General features: G+C 45.5%; 1 protein-coding gene across 29 annotated transcripts in view; it reads right to left on the reverse strand.

The window, feature by feature from the left end:
- The window catches only part of macf1a (microtubule actin crosslinking factor 1a), a 228,628-nt gene that overhangs the window by 46,106 nt on the left and 159,188 nt on the right, over positions 1–23,334 (reverse strand). For 27 of the 29 annotated variants that reach the window (XM_047605949.1, XM_047605955.1, XM_047605948.1 and 24 more), the window contains 13 exons: positions 22,829–22,985; positions 22,589–22,700; positions 21,874–21,936; positions 20,640–20,878; positions 20,413–20,542; positions 19,367–19,566; positions 19,040–19,267; positions 18,681–18,957; positions 17,861–18,459; positions 17,594–17,782; positions 16,881–17,087; positions 15,016–15,333; positions 14,750–14,932 (listed from right to left, as the gene is read on the reverse strand). In XM_047605949.1, the coding sequence (XP_047461905.1) occupies positions 14,750–14,932; positions 15,016–15,333; positions 16,881–17,087; positions 17,594–17,782; positions 17,861–18,459; positions 18,681–18,957; positions 19,040–19,267; positions 19,367–19,566; positions 20,413–20,542; positions 20,640–20,878; positions 21,874–21,936; positions 22,589–22,700; positions 22,829–22,985 (2,902 nt within the window). The remainder of the gene's footprint in view (positions 1–14,749; positions 14,933–15,015; positions 15,334–16,880; positions 17,088–17,593; positions 17,783–17,860; positions 18,460–18,680; positions 18,958–19,039; positions 19,268–19,366; positions 19,567–20,412; positions 20,543–20,639; positions 20,879–21,873; positions 21,937–22,588; positions 22,701–22,828; positions 22,986–23,334) is intronic. The other 2 variants (XM_047605960.1, XM_047605940.1) reach the window with 1 other exon arrangement.

Consider the following 23,334-nt stretch of genomic DNA (forward strand, 5'->3'; position numbering starts at 1 on the left):
TGCTCATTGATACGCATGGTATCATAAATGGATCGCTGCGGGACGTAGCAATCCTCTATGTATGCCTCCTCCTCATCACCCTTTCCAAGGCAGCGAGGGTTCTGCCTCAGACAGTCCGGACGGCTCAGGGGCTTCCCCATTATGCCAAAGAAAAACCCTGCAGTGGTTGTGATTTAAGGTGCAGGTACAACACTGCACTTAAAGAAATTAATCACGCAGTAAAGGTGTCTGCGTGGACAATGGGAGTACTTTTCCTCTGAAAGGTCACAAGTCTAATAGTCCCCCAAAGTGAGACAGTCCATTTGGCTGCATTTCCCAAACCCTTCAGGTTTCACATCCTAAAAAAAAAAATAAAATATGTTCCATATGCTACGTCCTCGACTATGTCACTTCAACAGTTGAGTGTTTCCTTGGTCTTTCCGAGATGCTGTGTGGCATCAGCGAGGGAGTTAAAGAGACAGCACTCCCCCTCGGCACCATATTAATCACCAGCTCTGTTTGTTTGAAACGGTGGAATGAGAGAGGTGGTGGAGGAAGGGAAAAGAACAGTCATCATCTCCCTGTCTGAGAAGTCCAAGGTGAGGTGAGCGCCGTAAAGATAACATCCCTTTGTTTGGCTATCACAATTGCAAAGTACTGCCCTCTCCTTCATATCCAAGTACATGCACAACAAATCATTCCTTGAGTCTTTTACTCCCCCCTCCTCCATCGGGCTCCTGCCTCTTTCCTTCCTTTCTCGTCTCCTCTCTTCACTGTGGCACAACAGGAAAAGGCAGAAAGGGCTTGGACAACTTCTCAGACTCAGCGAGAGGCAGCCAGGGAAGTGTAAAAGTCTCCTTTTAAGGTGAGAAAACCCAGTCTGCGTTATATAAAAGAAAGGCTGCGTGGGGTGCGATGAACTGGAAAGTACAATACTCCACGGGTTTGTGTCACTTTTGTCTTCCTTTGTTCAAAAAGGTTTCATGCAGAAAAATGAAATGAATGACATGAATTACAACTGGTAAACGAAAGCCAAAAAATATAGAAAATGTCTATCCTTCAGAGCTTACTGAGGCAAGAAACCATACTCAAGAAAAAAAAACAAAAAAAAAAACACGAAAATAGAAATTCCTTCACCAAGTCACTGCCACTTTGTGGTCCGGTGAGTGTTCAAGCAGTCCACAGCTTTTCTTTTTTCTTTTTCTGTCCTCCACTTCCATCACAAAGGATCAGGCTCTTGCACTTGCAAAACAAAACCTGATTTTTTCAAGACATCTCATCAGCGTGATAACATTCATCATGAGTCAGAGGAAATCACCGCCATCCGACAGCCTGACAGTCCAGTATTTTAAGAAAATACTAAATCCAGAACAAAGGCAAATCCCCATCAGTGTTTCAAGTCCTTGTTTTTATCTTTGCTCTCATTCTCCCTCATCCTCAGATCATCCACAGCTCCGGGGGAAGAGGTACAGTAGATCGAAAGCAGGAAGGCTCGTGGAGTGAAAGAGGGCACCCGCGAAATAAAGAAGGGGGGTTCGGAGGGGGGGTGGATCCTGGACCAGCCAGGCAAGCAGGCAGCCGAGGAAGGTAGAGCAGTGAGTCGTGGGACTGTATCCAGAGGGCAAAGTCTCAGACAGCCCTCCCAGCTCTGAGCTTTGCTTTGCTTTGCAGCAAGGTCTTCCCCCCTCTCCTCTCCGGTAGCAGACAATCCCAGGACACGCTCCCTTCCCTTTCGCTCTTTCTTTCTTTCTTTCTTTCTTTGCAGGCTTTCTTTTCCTCCTGCTCCCCGACTCCGTACGGAGAATGAAGCAAAGTGCCACGCAATCCCAATTCCTCCTCTTCTTCCCTTTGAAACGTGTGGGCTCCGCGAGCTTTGCTCTCCTTCTTTTCTTTCTCTCCCAGCCTCTGTTCTCAGGCCACTACACAGCTGAAATGGTTTGCAGCTGCTAAAAAAATCTCCCTCTTTTCCTCTCGCTCTCTCGCTGCTCCCTCCCCTCCCCTCCCCTCCCCTCCTCTCTCACTCCCTCCCTCCCTCCCTGCTCTCTCACTGTTTGTGTTTGAATTCAGCTCCGTTTGTTCTGTTTCCTGCACTGGTATTAAAACACAGGAAGTGCTACAATCGTGCCGGTTTCCTCTCCCCCGAAAGCAAAAAAAATAAAAAACAAAAAGAGAGGGGGTGAAAGAGAGAGAAAGTGGTGTAAAGGAGTAAAATAGTGAGAGAAAGGGAAGCAGGGTGCTAAGAGGGGGCGTGGATTCAGAGCCGATTTTGCTTATTAGGAAAAAAAAATACACAAACAAAAAATAGTGGGACGGGGCAGATTATTCCATATAAAGCAGGGTTAGGGTCTGCTGTTAATACTAAATAAATAAAGGAGTAAAAATAAAAAAATGAATGAATTAAAATTATTAAATATACTATAATATAACCCAGATGACTTAGGGCAAGAACATGATACAGTATCCTGCCACCAGGTTTGTGAGAGCGAGCTTGCTACATTCATCACATCTTTGTAATCCAGTCTTAATTCTCTCGAGGCAAAACCGCCTCCTCCCCTCTCTATCATTTCCCTGTTTTTGGGGTTTTGTGCTCCAGAGTCAAAGAAAAAGAAAGAAAAGAGGTGGAGGAGAGAGGGTGGGACTGTGAGCTGACTGCAGAGAAAGAGGCTTATCGCTAATGAGCTGCCTTTTCTCTCCCCCCCACCACAACCAAAAGAAAAAGTCCAGGAAAGTTTTAATTCGCTCCATTATTTTCCTCTTTCCAGGTGAACTGTGGTTTGAAAGTCTAGTCCAACTAAAGCTGGAAGTGGTGTTAAAAAAGAAAATGAAAAGGAGCTACAGACGCACAAAAAAGTCTGTGATATTCACAGGCTCCACTTGTGCATTCCCGTCTGCGCCTCCACTGAAATCCAATCTGGCTGAGGAGAGTGTGTGTGTCAGTGTGTGTGTGTGTGTGTGTGTGTCCAAGGGAGACACCGAACCGAGGGGCCGGGAGGAAAAGGGGCCGTGCATAAAAAAAAAAGAAAAAGAAACAGGACAGGAGGAGGAGGAGGAGGAGGAGGAGGAGGAGGAGGAGGAGGAGGGGGTGCTGTCTGTTCCTGCAGGATGCCATAGAAAACCTCTGAGCAGCCACCCACTCAGACAGAAGGGGGGATAGCAGCAAACATGGCAACCTGCAGCCACGGCGCAGAGGCAGGGAACTTTAAGCCACTTTGTTTTTCTCCTCTCACAGACTCGTCTGCGTCGGCCGTGGGGTTTCTCCTCCTCTTTCTTCTTTGCCTTGTTTGTTTAGAGCCGCCCGGCAGAATGCGACTGATCTCTCCTTCTCCTCTGCACTGCTGCCTCTGGCTTTCTCCTTCTCAACTGTTGCACAGAGCAGCCCGTGGCCTGCATGTCAAATATGCTAAATACTCCACTCTTTCTTTTTAACTGCCCACCCCCTCCAAACACCCACCCTCCTCTCTCTGTCAGTTGCGCTGCAGCTGTCATAGCCGCGTCCAAGGCAAACGTCTTCATAGAAACAAAAGGGGTTTGTCGCTGGTTTGCCGCACACACACCCACGTGCACACATGCACAAACCCCTCACGTGACCACGAAAAGCTAACCGACAACCTGCGCACACAGGTTTTTTTTTTTTTGTTTTTGAATACGAGCATTTGCAGATGTGCTCCAGCCACCAGGAGAGAGGGCGAAGAGGGACTGATAACCGGATTAATCTCATTAAATGAGTTCATTTGAATAATGCCCTCTCCCCTGCCTCACTGGCTGCTAACAGGGGCAAAGTCTGCGCCTCCACCCATGACCCCCCAATGATCTGTTTAAGTTTAAATTCGATTAGTCAGCTCCCCCCGCGGATCCCGTGCTCCCCTCCTCGACTATGACTTCCATTCATTCCTCAGCCGTCACGGCCAGTTTACGAGTCAACTGACGGGCAGGGTGTTCAGAGACGGGAACACCGACGTAAGGATCGGAGGTTCGATTTTCCCACGGGCGGCGTTGTCGTTTCTGCAAAACTTTCCGCTGCGTGGATCCCTGCATCCACCTAAACGCCCGGTTATTCACGCGTAAAGCTGTTATGGTTGAGCCCGGGCTGAGGGCTCGACCCGCCGCCGTCTGCGTCTAGAGGCTGGAAACCACTTAGTGTAGCTAAGTGACACAAACACAAACGCAGGTGGAGGGCACAGAGTCGCTATTATTGACTTTTCTGGGTCGTTTATTTGCTCATGGGGGAACACCTGTCGATGGGAAAACAGACTTTTTGTTCCGTCTCGTTTTTTTTTCGCCTGCCTCCCGAGCCGAGAGCGTATCTATAATAAACCTCATATAAGTCATTTAAAGCCATTTCTTCCTCCACATCTTGTTTTTCAATCTATTCGTTCGTCACGCTCTCAGCCTCTCCCTGGCAGCGCGACAAAAATGTGGCCGCCATCTCTTTCCCATCCGTGCTTTCGCCCTCCCGACACACCCTCCTTCTCTCAGAGCTGGTTTTATATTAACCAGCTTTTCACCTGTCTCTCTCTCTCTCTCTGTGTGTGTGAAAGCATTTATTGTTCCTCCTCAGGCAGAGACACAAAGAGAAGTCGGGCAAACTCGCACACAGCCATGCAAACACACACACACACACGCCACCATCAATAAGCTCGATAAGTTTAATAAACGCCCCCGTCCATCATGTGCGCACTGACGGTCAGAACAGTAGGTCCGCGCTTTGCAGATCTGTGTTGTTTATTTGCATATGTGTGCAGGTGGGCCAACTACTTCAATTTAACGGTAAATTAGTCTGCACGCACGCATTCTTTCAGCCTAATAAAAAGCTCACACGTTCCCCGGGCCGAGCTTGTTTTCATTCAGCTGGCAGCCGGCAGTCAGATGCAGTTTAACGTCGGTGTGAGATTAACGCAGGGAGGACTTTTCCTCGTTAGAAACACTTTGGAGGTCGATCCTCTGCGGCGATTTGCACCACACGACGAGTTTCAGGGAGGTAAAAATAGGCTCCTTTCTCCGTCTTTTTGTTTTTTCTTTTTTTTTTTGTGTTCGTGACCTCCCCTCGTTTCCCGCACACGCGAACCGACACCTGTGAGGCTGCCTGCTGAGGAGTCAACTCTAGAGGTCGTCTCTCTGTCTTTTTGCCGTCACGCGCGCGGACTTCCACCTCCTCTTTTTTCTTTCTCTTTGAGCCTCTTCCACCTCCCACACGTCCACACCTGACTCTCACAGCTCGGCTCGCACACACCGACGGAGAGCAGATGCAGCAGTGGACTGTTTCTGAGTTAGAACCGTATGCATGGAAAGCAGAGAAGACGTCCGAGTCGATGGTTTGTCGGAGGTGTGAACGAGAAAATGTATGCATGCATTTTACAAAAAACTATATTATTTGTCTCATCTATTTAAAAAAGTTATATTATTCGATGTTTGCTACATGTGTTGGCGTAAAGTATTATCATGTATTTGATATAGAAAGCAATATTCACTCCATAATAACACCATTTTAAAAAAAAGGAAATAAAAAGGCGCTCTCTTTTGCAAACAAAGAATCACAAAGTGAATTTCTAAATATGTTTCTGAGTGAGAATGAAGTAAAAACGTCAACTTTTCCATCTTGTATCTATGTATTTTTCATCGCTTCAGTCCAGTCCTCCACTTAGCTACCTCTGTCTGGTAAAAGCTTTATATATAATACGTTCATAAAAACTGGAACATCCACCCTCGAAATGCTTTTCTCCATCTCCTGCCAATAAAGTATGTAATATAGATTCTGAATTGCTTCAGTTTGTCTCAGTGTTTCTGTTGTTTTAATATTTATAAGTGGCAGCAAAGGAGGAGTTGAAACCTTGATGCAGGACCTCCAATAATAATAAATAAAATGCCAACGTTTTTAAATCCTAAAGAATATTTGATCAAGACAAAGACGCTTAATTTAACTAATGAAAATAAAAATAATTTAAAACATTTGTCCTCTTTGGTCACGTGAATTTAGGTCGGATAATTATTTAGGTTTTCACTGAACTGAGTGAAACGAGGGTGAAAACAGACGGAGGGAGGAGGCTGAGCCGTGGCATGCCTTTCTAATTCACAACAGCTGAAACAATACAGGACCTGAGAGCAGGGAGGCCAACACATTACACACACTTCACACACACACAGACACACACATCACACGTATGCGTTGACTCACACCGTCCCAGACATATTTAGATCATACAAGACAGTCCCTCACTTTCTCCATCAGTCGCAGATGCATACTGGAGTTTATGTCTGCATAAATCATGCATAGGATGTGTGTGTTTCTGTGTGTGTGTGTGTCTGTGTGTGTGCCAGCAGGTTACAGGAAAGTTTAGCCGAACCAAATCAGGTAATATGATTAGAGAAACTGTGTTAGCGTGATCCAATCAGCCCCTGAGAGAGACAAAACAAACACACGACTGAGACTGAAATAAGAGAGGGACACTCTCACATAGAGAGGAGACATGCAGACAAATGGCCTGGATCACACCCGTAACACAAAAACAAAACAAAACAAAAAAATCACAGAAAAGATTTAGAGACGCAAAGAAGCAGCAGAAAGGAAGGAGAGCGGAGACGCAGAAAAGCAGTCCAGGAAAATGGAGAGAGTGGGGATGACGAATGACTTGGATTAGCTGGGGGAGTCATGGGAGGGTCACTGGGTTCTGACACATTGAACTCTCCTCCCTGCACACAACTTCAAGGTTTGAATTAGAGCAGCGTAATGACCGCTAACTACGGAAAACAGGTCAACTCCAGAGCCCGGCTGAAACACTTCCAAGTCGTTCTCTGTTTCAATACGTGTTCCTTTAATAGATGCACAGCACCATAAATAAATGAGGAGCGTATTTTGAAAAGCAGAATGCAGCTTTCTTATAAAAATATTTTTCTTTCAGCCTGTTTGGCAGTAAGACTTTAAAAGGTGGACACATAGCTCGATGCTATGTGGGTTTTACGGCCTGGGTACAACAGCACCGTCATCTAAGAACTACCAGCAACAAGGCCAACTCTGGTGTCTGGCACCAAAAATCGCTCACAGACGACAGTCAACAGGACATAACTCTTCATACCAGCGTTTGGCAGTGGTCGTTATTCTTCATTCAAATATAAAACAGGAAGAGCCGCTATTAGCTTGGAGGCTAGGACCCTAGGAACTCAGGAAGAGCGTTTTTCCTGAATTACGCTGATCGGCCGCTCTACGGTTTATTAATTCTGAGAGGATCATGTTGTTGCGGAAATATTTGTGGATTTGAATGTTCGGATGAGACGAAGGCGTAAAATGGGAGGAGCTGCGTTTCAGTTACAGTTTTATGCAAATTAAAAGCGGAGAATCTGAAATTCGATAATTGCTCTTTGCACATGTTTCCAGTGAAAGGTGTTTTTTTGCAAATGAGCTGCAAGTCTCGTAAAAGTCTCTTAAATTCTCATCACGCCGGAGATTTAGAGGAAGATTTGCACTTTTAAATAAACTTTTATAATGATAAAAAAATGACTACCACGAGAGGGTAAAAATGTTTTAGCTTTAGACATTTGAGAGGATTTTCAAAATGTAGGTGCACAGCTCCGCGACTGATGAGGTGATTTAAGACATTTAAAGTAAGGAGACGCTGGGATATTTAAGTGAGGGCCTTTTACATACTGTCAGACATCGGTGATAACATTTATAGACCCGTTAATGGTGAAAATAAGACATTTATTTCAACGCAGCACATCCGCCCACGTTGGGTCACGCTGTCGAATCTTCCCTCCGTGGCAGCAAACATGGCGCCCGTGGTTTGAGTTGGTCAGACTCTCTCTAATATAGCTTCACAGCATAAACCGAAGACAAGGAGGGAGCCGCTGGCCCAGTTTGGCTTCGACTTCTACGCCGGTCATTAAATAGCTGCTGACACAGTCGGTGCGGGGAAGGACAGTGAGTCACGGGCTTCCAGATTCTCTGAGGACTGAACGCTACGAGGACGATGGGACGGAAGGAGGATGAAACAATAAGGAGGAGGAAGGAGATGGCAGGGGTGAGGACAGGGGAGGCGTGCAGTCATGATTTAGGACTGAGATTTATTTATTTATTTATTTTTTCACAAACATGTGCACAAAGACACACACGCTCTTGCGCTGCTGTCACCCAGACTAACCAGCCCTTCCCAGGAATGAGGAATGTCCATCTGCAGCTACGGGTTTAGAGCCTCTCTCCTAACGCCCCTCCGCTAAACCACCAGTGAGTAAATGTGTGTTCTCATCGCACCCAGAGACTATGTCAGCTGCTTAGGGTCGCAGCGAGCCAGGGGCATGCAGAGAGATGTTGATGCCACACCCTGATGTGTGTGTGTGTGTGAGTGTGAGAGTGTGTGTCTGCTTGTGCGAGGGTGGGGCGAGGAGACAGCTGAGATTCCGGTTGCAACCCGAAAAAGACTGGAATTAGAAGCATCCTCCGATACAGGGTGCACAGACACACACACACACACACACACCTCTCATCAGGCCACGGCGCGACCCGAAATACAAACACGGATTCCACGGTAGCACATATGTGCAGACAGGACAGGCCGGTATAAACATGCACATGATGAATAGCAGATATCTGACTGGGGAACATTCCTTTGTTGTTGTTTTTAAGGTACGGTTTTAAATTAGAGCCAAATCAATAGCATGAGTTGTAACACGTGTCAGGTTAGCAGCACGTCTGTAGCGGCCGGTCAACAATTAGAAAGATAACGCTGTAATTTAAAACACTACCCTGTCTCTTTTAGCATTAGATATAATCACTTTGGTCCTTAATTTTAGTTTGTCAAATAATTTGGATGATGAAAAAGCTCATGTGTAGTGCTACTTAGCCAATGTAAGTATCCTAGCATGCTAATAACTAGCATTATTAAGTTGATGCTAGCTCTTAGCATCGCAGCTAAAGCTGTGTAACCTCTAGTTTATCTAATTTTGTCCATGATTTTTGTTTCTAATTAACAAAAGGAGGAACATAACCCGATCAGGCATAACATTATGACCAGACATGAGCCTTCTGAGGGCGTCCTGTGGTGTCTGGTTACAGGATGTTGTTAGTGGGGGGGGGGTCTATGAGGGGAGAGGCTCTAGTGGGATCTAGTGAATGTGGATGCCAGGTCAACACCTTGTGCTTTGAGTTGTTCCTAAAACGTTCGCTGGGGGATTGCTGCTGCCATCAAGGAGTGTCATTGATATGGCATGATGGGAGGGGGGCGGGGGGGCTGGTCTGGTCTAGGTGGGGGCTACATGTCTAAGTAACATCCACATTAATGTCAGGTCCAAAAGTTTCTCAGTTTCAGTGAATCTGTCCAAACACTTTTTCCCAAGTTCAACAGTTTAAATTTAGTTTTTCTGTTCAACAATAAGGGAACTCAGACATTTGTTGCTTCCAGCCTCCTCCCCAGCCTCATCTCACACACACACACACACTTGATTGTTTACCAGGAGCACAGAGGAGCCTTTTGAGGCCCGGCCTGTTTTGCATATATTGCAGTGTAGCAGAGATTCTTAAGACAGAGACAAAGAGAGAGAGAGCGAGAAGGAGAAGAGAGCTGCTCCCTCCGCCTCGTCCACCCAGTACGTCGCTGTGAGATCACTGTTGGGAAGTTTAAACAATAATCCGACAACGTCACCACCCACTCCCATGACCCCTCATCCCCTGGCTGGCCTCCACCCATGCCCAGACACACACACACGCACACACACAAACACACACACACCTCACCCTGAGCCCCCCTCGTCTTTTTAAGCATCGGCATGACATCATCGCTTTGGATTGGAAACGGGGTCTGATGGGGGAGGGGACGGAGGGACGGAGGGACGGGGGACGGAGGGACGGAGGGAAGGGGAGAGGGGAGAGGGGAGAGGGGTGGCCTGGTCTGTTTTGGAGCCAGACAGACATGTTTAGTTTTGAAATGAGCAGAGTTGGATCGGTTACAGAGGGAAAGAGAGATGGCAGAGGGAGGTGGAGACGGAGCAGGGGAGGAGAGTGTTTATAAAAGTGAATGACGGACATTTTCACATCTTTTTTTTCTTTGTGTATATATATATATATATATATATATATCTGTTCCTCTTCAGACTATTAGCAGAGAGCCGTGGCGGTTATATAGATATTATACAGAGAAGAGATAAAAACTAAATGGGGTCTAGAAAGAGTCAGACAGAGGACAAACCAGAACGTCTCTGTTATCGCCTCCATCCCTCTCTCCCCTTATCGTCCTCTCTGCATTTTCTCTCCATTCGTGACAATATCCACCCCTGCCGTCCTCTCCTTGTTGCCCTCCTATAAATACCCCTCTGCCCCCAGATAGAGTGACAGACCCTTTTTTTACGTATTTATTTTTTTCTCCGATGCTCCTCACGCTCCCACAGACGGCAGCACCAAGTCTCTCTTCAACTTTTCGGCTTTAACTTCTCCAACAAGGAATTATAAGTCCTACATTCGATGAAGGCTCAGCATAAATAACCAGAGTGTGATGAATAAATAAAATGAAATAACACACAGACGCACACACACATAATGGGAGGATCCCTCTTTGTGGGTCCTTGTGTTGTTTGTTTATGGTTAAATGATTCATGAGCCTCCTGGCAGATGTAATGCAGTAATTTCACACTGGGATTAATGGACTACTCCATTTATCTCTGCTAACAAGCTTTTGAGGATGTACTTTGGAGCAGCAGCGCTTAAAGCTAATGTCAGACGGCTAATACGCACACAACAACAATGCAAGCGTGGTATCCACCTTCTTACTGTGCAGCCAATCGCACTTTAACTAGTGTAAAACTGATGCACATGTTAATGGTTTTGAAAAGTTTTTAATAATAAATCAAATAATTGGACATATGCATTTGTTTTGATAAAGTAAAACTTCGAAATTGGCCAAAGTTATTGAAATTAGTCCTAAAAAATATAAATTTGCAGTCATGAGCCAGTGGCTACAAGCACAGCTGAAAACTACATGGAAAGGCCTTATAACAAATAAATACTTTTTTTTTTATTTGCCTGTTACCAATAATTCTCCAAGTCTTTATATTTTCTCACTTCACGTTTATGGAGATTGCTCATGAACTTTAATTAAAATCTTAACGATTAATATTGCACATCTCAGTCTTGGTCTCTTTGGCGACACCTGTGGCAACAAGCAGTAACTGCAGGTACGTAAACATTCTCCGCTGACGTTAGCTCCGCCCTCTGTCTCTGGTAGAAACTGTGCATGGTTTGCCTTTTTTTATTTATTTATTTATTTATTCCATCGTTCCCTCTCTTTGTAGCTGACGCCCCTAATGGATGTCCCAGGCTCTGGTTGCCTTAGTAACTGTCCTTTTAATATCCCATCCCAAAGTGTGAAACAAGGGTGGCCGGGTGGAGCGAGCTCTCCTTGATGTGACCGCTTTCTATTTGCAAAGACAACGCACTGTTTAATGTTCACTTTGTCTGTATTTTGTTTCACCTAATTTATCATCTGCCATTAGCTCTAGTATAAATGATGTTGTAGTTCCTGTGTACAGTCCACTTACATTTAACGCACAAACACATCCATGTTAATGTTCATAGTACTTCAATTAATAATTGTGAACATTCTGCTCACTCATCTGTACATAGGTTTTCATCTGTAACCAACTCGTCCTATACCTCTTATATAACACACTATTTATGCTACTTCTGGTAAGATGCTAACCTGCACATCATTGCTCTGTACCTTTACATGTGTAATGACAATAAAGTTGAACCTAATCTGATCTAAAATACCTTCAGTTACCTTGTGTGAGTCTGACAACTACTCTGTGATTGGTTGGAAATTGGAAGTGGGCGTGGTTAAAGCGGGAGTAGCAGAAATGCTAGCGGCAGCTATGTGAGCTCCCAGATGCTAATACTCACAGTGTGGCTGCTAATCTGTGTGTGTGTGGGTGCACTGCAAAAAGAGCATTACTACAAAGAAGCAAAACATTCTTATATTCAATAAAATCATCTTGTATTAAGAAAAAAAAAAATCTGCCAAAGCTTTTGTTTTGCTTGCCAAAATTAGCACAAAGTTCTTGTCTGAACCAAATATAAGACGTGTTTCTTTGATAAAAGGATTTATTGCTTTCTTGAAATTCCTTTTTTTGCAGTGTGCATGCTGAATGAATAAAAAAAAAAATACTACTAATAAAAGTGCCTCTAATCCTCCATCTCCCACGATGCTTAGCGTGTGTGAGGAATGCTGCAGTGGGAGGGGCCTATGAGGAAGTATTAACGAACTAAATATTTTCTCGCTTTTCTCAGAGTATATAACAAACGTAAGTGATGGGAACCAAAGTTTGCATCACATCCATCACATCTTTAGTCCGATTTCATGTAATCAAAGGTTTTTTCACCTGTCGTATTTCATTTATGTCCCTTTTTAATGTCCCTTTAATACAGAAAAAAAAGCAAATGAAAGGAATTATTTACATATTTCTAATGCAACAAGATGCCCATAGGCTTGACATTTTACCACCTCATTTGCAGATTTTTATTTCAATGAAAATGTTTTTTTCTCTTTTTTAAATAACCGCACTACATTAGATCTGTACTGGGTGTCACCAGCTGTCTCTTTGAACCATGTAAACGCAGTATTCCAAGTATTCCGTTGACCTGATTACACCTGTATGAAGTCTGCATCATTCATTCAACCACAAAACTGCACATAACAGCTCCACACGGCGTCTCATCCGCCTCCTCATCTTTTCACAGCTCCGTCTGAATCTCTCCTCTCCTCCTTTCAACACCTTGTTATCTCCTCTTTCTGTTTGTTCTCTCTCGACACGTTCGCCTCATTAGGAGCCCAGCGGGAGGGGGGAGAAAAAATGAAGAGGAAGAAACTCAGAAACACGCAGAAGGGATTTAAGAAACACGCACACAGAAAGGTTAGTAGGCCAAGAGAGGGATACGAGGGCAATGAAGATGTCGACATAAATAACATGACGGGGAGAAAAAGAAGAAAGAGTCGGGATGAAGAGGTAGTGTCATGAAATGGGAAAAATGTTCTTTGATCCACCCACACATCTAAAGAAGACGTCTCTCTGAGGGACGAGCAGGACTCCTACTAAATTCTTCAGATGCATGAAAGCGATTAGAGCTCCCTTCACATGATTCATCACTCGTTTTCAATAAAGAAGCACGACCTGCTCGGAGCTCGGCGGCGGCGGCGGATTAGGAGAGAACGGTTCCGTGTGTTGTGGTCGTGCGTGGGACTCGTGAATAATTCTCCCGAGCCCTCGCATAGCTGTCTGAAGTGGACAGGATGTTACATCACGGAGAGAAAATGTGCTCCTTAATGATAGTAGTCGGGCTGAAAGACGAGTCTGTGCACATGAAAGAAGAACAAAAAAAAAGGTGCCAGCAAAGCATTTTACTGAGTCTAGCTCCTGTGGTTTGAGGAATTTCTCTTTAAATGGACAGAATTAAGATAAAAAATATTATTTATTTATGCTGGTTTCTCACATTAAGTACTTGAGTTGGATCTATTTGAGTATAATAGCAGATTCTTGACCCGCAAAGTGAAGATATTTTTCTCAATTTCAGCTTTTTAATGAGATATTATGGTGGTTTTTCTGTGTTTTATGCCCTTGTAAACTGTAAATTGTGGAGCATTGATGGGACAAACCAGCTTTTCTTACTTTTAAAATATTACACATGGAACGTTTTACTTTTACAGACATTTCCACTGATAGAACAATTCATATTTTATCATAAACCCATGTAATTTCAATAACTCAAGGACGTTTTTACAGTAGAATTAATTTCATCATTAGCTGTATCTGCCTTATAGTCTGCATGTTATTTCCATTCTCATCCATTGTTCTGGTCAGTGTATTTGTTTTAGCTTTGTGCTAGCCTAATGGCTAATGCCTGGTTTTTAGTGATGAAAGGACTACAGTTGAAAATTAGCCAGCTGGCACATTTACTATGAAGTTGATTAATGTGTAATGTCCTTTTTAAATAAATAAAAACATAAAACAAGTAATCTGTGTTGACAAGGAGCCCGTATCTTTAAACATTTAACTCCTTTCTGGTCAATCCATTAAACGCGACCGCATTGTGCAAAAACCCAGACGACCAGTAACATCTTGTGTTTTACAACAATGGTCAAATGTGGTGAAAAGCAGCAGCAGCAGCAGCGACATCAGAGGCAGCGCAGACATTCCCCCGGTGCTGTTAGAGCGCCGAGCTTCACCACAAGAAAGGGGAGCGAAGGGGAAAAGGGGGAGACATGTGATCTGGTCCGGTATCAAATATAGACTGCTGTCCATCATCGTGGTGACAAGGCTAACCGGGTCAAAACGCTACAGGAGCGACGGCTCTGAAACGTGTTTATTAGGAGCGACGGAGGAGATGTTGCAGCATCAGAATGATCCTTTACAGAGGAAAAAGCTGCATGATTCAGCAGCTTTTTACAGAGGGATGTGTCACTCTGCAGCAGCAGCAGCCGCCTCGCTCATAAACATCCTTACCTCACGGCCTCTGGAGGTTTGAACAAGAGGGAAAGAACAGACCCCCTCAGAGGCTCCACAAATATTGAATGTCTCTATTCATGACGCACACACAAAGAGCCGCGCTCCAAAACCACAGCTCACGTTACGCTGAGTATGTTCTGTTCATCTGTGCAAATTCCTTTTTTTTACACACTTTTACAAACGAGTCATTTCAGATTCTCTCGGCTCCTCACACTCTCACAGTTAATTACGGCAACGCAGCGGCGGCGAAACCTTCACATTCACTCTAATTCACACGTGCGCGAAGTCCTACCTTGAACTCCTGCAGCTGCTGCTTGATCGTCTCCACCTCCGTGCCGACCACGCTCTGCGCGTTCAGCCCATCCTCGGCCCTTCCCAGCAGGCCTTGCAGCTCGGCCACAAGCCGGTAGAAGTCTCCAACCCTGCCTGCGGCATCCTCGATCTGGTCCAGCCTGGCCTGGCCGCGCTCACTCAGCTGCAGAGAAGAGGAATAAAAACGATTAAACCAAACCCAACATTTAAATGCACCATCATCTTCTTGTCCCCGTCCCCTCTCACCTTGCCGGCCTGGCGGCTCAAAGCCTCCGTCTCCCTCCTGAGAGCCAGGAGGTCGGGTGAGGAGCCTTCTCGCCGCAGCATGGTGCTGCACTCTGAGGCATGGCCCTCCAGCTCCGTCCTGAGGTTGGACAGACGGGAGAGGAAGCCCTTCAGGGCATCGGCCTGGGAGGCCAGGGAGTCTGCGTCGCGTCCGACGGGACTGAGGGAGTCCAGTTCGTCGTCGAGGTCGGCGAGACGCGAGAAGACGTCCCGCACGTGAGACTGGACCTCACCGACGCCCTGTAGCCGAGACTCCAGGGAGGAGCAGCAATGCTCGATCTGACGGAGGAGGAGGAGGAGGAGGAGGAGGAGGAGGTTTATTCAGTTAAGTTTTGTCATTAAATGTCCGTGTTTCAGCTACAGGAGATTCTGCTACTTCAGGCAAATGTGGAACAATGCAAATTTTCGGCGTACTCTCAGGATTTGCTCAAAACCCAGAAATATTTAAATAAAAGGGCTTTAATTTAGAGTTTGTGAATGGAAGACGAGATGTTAGAGATAAAAACATACCTTTAAGTCTGGTTATTTATTGAATTTTAATTATTTTACCTTTTTAGTCTGGCATTTAATTAATTTTATCTTTTTATATTTTTTTAGTCCAATGTTTTTCCTGACTTTTGCTTATTTTTTTATCTTTTCAGTTCAATTTTAACTTATTTTATTATTTGTACCTTTTTAGCATGACTTTAATTTTATTTTATTTATTTTATTATGTAATATTTTTTAGTTTATTATTTTATCCTTTAGGTAATTACTAAATTATAATTATAATTTAAACATTTATGTCTCCAGTGCTTCCTCACCTTCAAAGTGGTGAGAGTGTGATATCATTACCTCAGTGTGTGTGTGTCTGTTTACATGTGTGGGAGAACAGGTATCTCTGTTTTTTTGTTTGTTTTATTTTTGATCTTTGGGCTGGATCTTTTGTATGAAAAGTTCTCCATGAATAAAGTTTGACTGGTTGATTGATACCAGAGACACAGAAAGACTGCAAACTAGAAACCTAGATTAATCAGAAGAAGAGGAGTCTGTGTGGTAACTTTATTTTTTTCTCTCTCCCTGCAACAGAACATGTAACTGAACCAGAAAATGATGCAACGCAGCCACAAGTAAAAATAGACTTGGTCTGTGTAGGTGCGAGGAGGAGACAGCAGGAGCATTATCTAAGCCTGATCTGCATCATTTCCTCCAGCTCAGATCTCCGCAGCAACAGCATCAGATCAGTATTAAAAAAAAAAAAAAAAAAAGAAGAAGAAGAAGAAAAACTAAATAAACCATCTCTGTGAATTATAGCGTAGCGTGCCGGTTTCAGTGCTGTACACACCGACACCTCCTCTGACCTTAAATGGAACATTTTAGAAGCTGGATTGCAGGAAATAGATGCAACACTTACAGGCAGCTGAATTCTTGACGTTGTGGTTTACATTTCAAACTATGACAAAGTGTTGAATGTCCACACTGGCCATATATGACTACTGTAACTGTAACCAAACTCTCCTGACAGCTATAGTTGTTCTGCTCTCACTCAGCTCACTGTCACACAACTGACGCCCTCTCACACAATGACCCTGGATATAAATAGTCCCTCCAGCTCCAGACTACATAAATTGTTGAGGTTAACGTTAATTTACAACCGTAACGGTGTCTCTCGTCTCTTTTTTACATCTAGTTCTACACCAGTATAGCGTCGGTCAAGTACATGTGATCAGGTTTTGGGAGGAGGGATTAAAATCTTAGGATATGTATGTAATGTGATGGTTTAAAACATGTATAACAATAAAAAAAAAATTATTTAAACAGTCAAAAATCTCTCCATGGCTCCTCACCTTGTCAGTAACGCCGTCATACTCTTTCTCTGTGTCTTTGGCCTGGTCCTGGAGCCTCTGTGCTCCCTCTGTGCTGCCCCCTGGTGTCTGGGGTGCGTCCTGCACCAGCCCCTGGGCTAGGTCTTTCAGGTAGACCACCTGAGGCTGCAGGGACCTCAGACTCTCCTGCTGACTTCTCAACCTCTCCAGGCTTTTAGCGCTGCAGGCCTGAATGGAGGAAATACAGATGACGCACATTTAACTTCTGCTCGTTCTTCAACGGTTAAATGAAACAGAGGGTATGCATGTGACGTCACAGCAAGCAAAGTCTCCGTGGTTACGGCCACTGAGCGGCAAAAAGTGACCGTTTAACATGGAGATTAGCAGCATTAGTTTGAATTATAGGCTTTAATAACATCTAATTTGTAAAATTAATTTAAAAAATGAGAAAGAGCTATTGTGCGACTGACTGAACCAACAGATTTGAAAAGATATATTTTTAAAGATATCTACCAAAGAAAAGAGAAGTAAACTCGAATCCAGACACAAAAACTTTTTCCAAATCCATACTAGTTCGTATCGATCACTGTCGAGTCCAATTGTCCTTAATTTTATCTGATAATCCACATTTTCCCCGGTCTCACTGCATTTACTGCTACGTTTCACCATGTTTTTGACACTCAGGGGGGCGTGGCCCCCGGGTGGTAGCAACGTAAACATATATAAATCGGTACCTGAGGTCCTAGAGCCTCCTGAACTTCTATCTGGTGCTTTGCAGCCTCCAGCCTCCGCTCCACAGCCTGTCTGCCTTCTTCAAACTCCTTCAGGCGGCTGCTCAGCTCCTCCAGCTGGGAGGCGCGGTTATTGAGTTTCTCGGCCAGTCCGTCCACTCTGCGGTTCAGCTGGGCCTTCTCATCTCGCACCTACGGAGAAAAGTCACATCAATTAGAGTTCCAAAGATGCTGGTGACACGGTGAATGAGGTTTAATGCTGGTGCGTACCTCTTCCTCCCCCATGCAGCACTGCTCCAGCAGCTGATCGGCCGCCGTGTTAAAAGCCTCGAGGAGGGGTTGGCGCCTCTCGAGGTCCAGCGACAGACCTCTGACCTTCTGCAGGGCTTCATCCAGGGCGGACGAATCCAGCGAAGGCTGGATCTCCCCATCTTTCCCTTCACACTCCGCCAGCCACGGTATCAGCTCGGCCTTGTGCTGCCGGTACGTCTCTGCTTTGCTCAGAGTGGTCTTCAGCCTGGCCTCGCGCTCCGAGACCCTCTGGTTCAGCCCCTCCCAGTCCTGCCTCAGCGAGGCCAGGCGGGACTGCAGGGCCGAGCGCTCGTCCCCTCCCGCCGGGAGCGAGGCGAGCAGCGACGCCCCCTCGGCCTGAATCAGCTCGTAGGAGCCCCGCTGGCTGGCGATCCCGCGCTGGACCTCGTCCGTTTGCGCCAGCAGGGAGCGGACGGCCTCCGGCTGACAGGGCAGCGACTCGGCCGGCGACTCTCTGGGATCCGTCTGCCGGTCGAGCCAGGAGCGCAGCTCCTCAAACATCTGCTGGAACTGCTGGGTGGACGACAGGGCGGCCTGGAGCTGGGACAGGCCGTCAGCTGAGGGAAGGAAAGCAGAAACGTAAACACTGACAAACTATTTCAAACAAAAAAAGGACACGTTGGACTTTTGACTGGATTTGTTGATAGTATCATCTCGGAATCAAAACATTCCCATTGCAGCTTTGCAGGATTCAGCCTGAAACTGGATATTATTATTTACTAAAATGACTATTTCTATGTGGCTTTATGACAGTTATTAAATCATGCACTCCACCAACCTGCTCGCTCCTCTAGATTCTTGAGCGGCCCGCTGACACTCTCCAGCCGCTTACTCAGCTCTTCCTTCAGGTAGGGTTCAGCCACGATGGCGCTCAGCTCCTGGCAGAGCCTCTCGGCCTCGGCGAGCTCCGTCCGCCTCCTCTCCAGCTCCGAGCGGATCTCTCCCGTTTCCTGCAGGCGGCGTTTCAGCGCCTCGGGCTGAGCGCTCAGAGACGCCTGGGCATCTAGCCGCTCACCCAGAGAGGAAACACTGGAGGAGAGCTCTCTGAGCAGGGCCTATGCAGGGGGACAGGAAGAGGAACATTAGGATAATGTATCGTCAGAGAACCTCATTTTGTTCTACTGAGACCAGTCTTACCTGGTAGCGTTCGCTGGTTCCTTGGGCCTGGTCGATGTGGTTTGACCTCTGGGTCAGTCTGTTTGTCAGGTCCTCCCACTGCTGGGTGATGGAGCCCAGTTCAGCCCTCACCTCCGCCAAGTCCTTAGGGTCCTGAGAGGAGTCGCCAGTCTGGGAGAGGATGCCCTCGGCAGACTGGGTCAACTGGTCAAACTGGGGCCGCCGGGTCTCGAACTCACGCAGCATGAACTGAAAGAGGAGGGGTCAGAAGTTAATGAAACAAATACAGAGAAGTAATGAAGAATAAAAAAGCCGTTGTTCACTTTCATCCATCATCTGTGTCTGTACCTGGGCTTGTTGTTTCTGCGTGTTGAGCATGTTGGGGTCGATGCTCAGGGGCCCGAGGACGCTCATCATCAGCTCCTTCTCCCTCAGCCACGGACCGAGCTGACTCGCCGCCGAGGCAAAGCTGCCCAGTCGGTCGGCGCACGTCTCCAGCTCTGTCTGTCTCTGCGCTGCCGTCTGATTGGCCGTTTGCCAGCGGGAGTCTGATGGAAACGATCGGGGCGGGATGCGTTAAAAATCAGAATAAAAGAAATGTTAATTATGTACGGCATCAGAGCAGAATGAACACACTCATCCATCCATGTTTTCTATCCAGTTTCCATGTTAGTGAATCATATTTTTCTGATGAATTTCTGATGAACGTTAAAGTCGTATGACATCATGAGATGAAACTAATCTCCACGGAGAACAATCACACATCTCCTTTTCTTCCTCCTGCTCTGACTCATGCTCTGGGCATCCTGGGGCCCACGTGGCTTCTTGGTAAAAGGCATTATGAAACGAGAAATATAACAGCCTCTTGGATTTCACCTTACATATTTCCGTCTCGGTTAACTCATAGGAGGTCCTGGTAAAAATATCAAGAATCCGAGGGAACAAACAGCTCTGACAGGAACACATCCCACTCTCTCCCTGGAAAGTATCGATCTCACGTCTCCGCCGTCTCTTAGAAAAATGTGTGCGAGTTAAGATGATGCAACTTTTTCTCTTTCTTCTCTCAGCTTTTAGAGACGTTTCTGGGTGATATTTTAGCCTTTTCTTATTCTCTTTTCTGCTCCATCAAAGCAGATGTGTGTGCAGAAACCCGCTGACTCTCACTGTTGAAGCAGATTTCTGTAAATGTTCGACTTTGTGTCGAGTCCCTGAGGCTCTGCTCTTTCCCTGCACCACTAACCCCCCCCCGCCTCATGATAGCTCCAGGTTCTGACACAGCGTCCTTTCTTCCTAATGACTCTCCCCACTCTGGTTTCTTTACTTATTAACTCTGCCCTTTAAGTTTTCACCTCGAGTATCGTTGTCATGTGTGTATTGACATTGTTTTCTCATACCTATCTCTTGCAGCTGTTGTCTCCATGCGTCTGCCTCTGGAGAATCGGGGTTGTCGGCGATCAGTTTCCTCAGCGTGTTCTTCAGCTCCTCCACCTTCCCTGAGTACTCGGCCAGCTCTGACAGCAGGGCCTGCAGGAGAACAGAGCAGAACAGGGGGGGAATGACCTCTCGAACTGTAGCTGTTTAATATAACAAGCTGATTAAAACCATGGAGAGCGTCTTTTACCTTGTTCTCCTGGGCCTGAGCGCGCACCACCTCCGGTCTGGAAGGGGAGGCGGTCTGGCCCTGCTTCAGGCTTCGCTCTCTGTCCGTCAGCCAGGTCTTGATCTCCTCGGCGTCCTGCCTGGCCTTCTGCCTCAGCTCCAGCGACGCCTGCTGGCGGCCGAGACGCTCCTCCAGCTCCTTGCCCAGGGCGTCGTATCGGCCGTTCACGTCGGACACGGCCACCTGCAGCTCCGTCAGGTCTGAGGACAAAAGAAAACTAGCTTAGCGTGTTAGCAACAACACAGAAGACAAAATATCTCAGAGAGGACTGGTAAGAGCTGTTTTTGTGCACAGGCTTCCTACACAATTCCAAAATTTCACACTTTTTACAGATCGTAATATCCAGATTTTCAGACAAGGCATTCGAGTAAATAGTTGTGCATCATGTAAATAAATTTTGGAATTAATCATTTGTTTTCATTAATCTAAATATATATGCTGTTATGTCACCAAATAATTTCCAGAAGATTAAAGCTATGTAAGATCAAACCCAGATAAATTCAGTGCAGGTTTTTAGTCGACTGTTGCTCTCACACATTTTAAACATTTTGGCTGTCAAGTGCCTTAAAAAAAAAAAAAAAAGATCGATCCATTTATTTATTATTTATTTTGAGATATTCATCATTTTTTGCTTTAGAAATTTCAAAAGTGGGAACACTCTTTAAAACATGAATATTTTTCCAAACACTAGTTTTAATTTCCCAAACTTTTCCAGACCTGGAAGTTAATTAAATCAAACGCCATACTTTTCTATACTTGCGTATGAACCCTGTGTACAGTCATACATGCATATACATAATATTACTATTTTCTAAACTGAATTCATCTGAAAGATGTTGTGCACGGACAGAAAGCTGCAGGAGACAGGACAGGACACAGAGAACCAAAGCGACGAGGTGGTGGTTAGAAAACCGGTGCTGATGTTATTATTATTATCATTATTATTATTATTATCGCTAAAAGGTGAAAAAAAAGGGGGCACTGTAATTTGCATTTGGCCATTTTTGATGTATGTATGCAGTGCAATATATTTTGCTTTTATTTTTTTCTCATCCGTGCATAGCTGCACTTATGAGTCAGTGTAATGAAATGTAATTCTAATGTGTGTTGTTGTTGTGTGGCGATGATTAGACCCACAGGCTTAAAGAGCGACTGGGTAAGAACTGACAGAGAAGGGGGGGGGGGGGGGGCTCACCTTTACAGGTGTGAATGCCATTGACGCTGCTGGGAGCTGCTGAGCCATTGATGTGAGGAGCACCTGAGGGAAAGACACACAACCGACTGAGTACCACACACTCATGAAAGCACCACACGAAACAGGACAGAGCAGAAGATGCTGGACAAAAGCTGTGGAGACGGACATGGACGATGCTCGTATACAAAGAATAAATCACCTTTTCATGTTTCAAACTTTAACAATTAACATTTAATTCATATTTTATTTCCCCCCTGACTCACTGAGTTGTTCCTAAAGTGTTTTTTGTGTGTGTGTGTGTGTGTAGGGCTGCCATCGAGGAGTGTCATTGCTACACGTCTAAGTAACATAAATATGAATTAACACCAGGTTGAAAAGTTTCCCAGTAAAACACTGACTTGATATGAGACGGTTAATTTAGTACTCCGTCAGTGGTCGTAATGTTGTGGCTGGTCGGTGTATATAAATAAAATGCACATCGCTTGTGTTGCTTCACGCCGTCTCCTTCCTGCTGCTCAGGATTTGTTTCTCATTTATTTCTCACGGCTCGAAAAATAAACCACTCGGTCATTTCTCCTCCTCCCGCCCACGTCATAATCTCACAGATCTCACTTCAACGCTTCACTGGCTCTCATCTGCAAAATCAGTGGGTGAAGCAGAGGGAGAGTGGGAGACGGGGTTCAGGGTGCCGGCGTTTTTCCGTCCCGGCTCTTACCAGATTTGGTCTGAGGAGCGGTGATGTCGATGATGAGGGACTCCAGCTCAGAGCCGGTCTTGTTCAGCTCCTGAACCCTGGATCCCTGCGACTCCCAGTCATTCAACAGGTCCTGGAGTTACAAAGAGTTTGTTAACTACTGAGCACATGATGCAGCCACTGGTCTGAAACATGGTGTCTCTAAATATCCTCTAATCATAGCTTAAGCTCTACACATGATTTTTTTAATTGATTAGACACCTTGAGCTGCTGGACCCTCCTCTGCAGACCCTCCGTGTTGAGGCTGGTCTCTTTGGAGGGCAGCTGGTCCTGGGCGGTCTGGAGCCACCGGGCCAGGGAGCCGGAGAGACCGCGGAACTGGAGCAGCTGCTGCTCGCAGGCCTGGATGGCTGCAAACCTGTGGGAGACGACATTAAGGACATTAAGAGAAGACATAAAATTCATATCTATATACACTAGAGGGAAAAAGATTGGAAGCAACTTCAAGTTTCTGTTCACAAACCTTTTCTTAAAAAGAAAACAGAATGTGTTACGTGTAATTTGGGATGTATTTACTGCATGATTAGACTTTGCTTTTACTGATATGCATCATTTTCATTAATGTTACCAGGACACTGTTGCAAAAATGTCGGCAAAAGAAAAGAAGAAGGGCTTCGTTTTAGGCTCGAGAAGATTTGCAAGAGTCACAACTTAAATGCAAAAGTAAAAAAAAAAAAAAAAAAAAAAAACATTATTCACTTTAACTC

Source organism: Mugil cephalus, chromosome 14 (genome assembly GCF_022458985.1).
Source record: "Mugil cephalus isolate CIBA_MC_2020 chromosome 14, CIBA_Mcephalus_1.1, whole genome shotgun sequence".
In the NCBI taxonomy this organism is placed as follows: domain Eukaryota; kingdom Metazoa; phylum Chordata; class Actinopteri; order Mugiliformes; family Mugilidae; genus Mugil; species Mugil cephalus.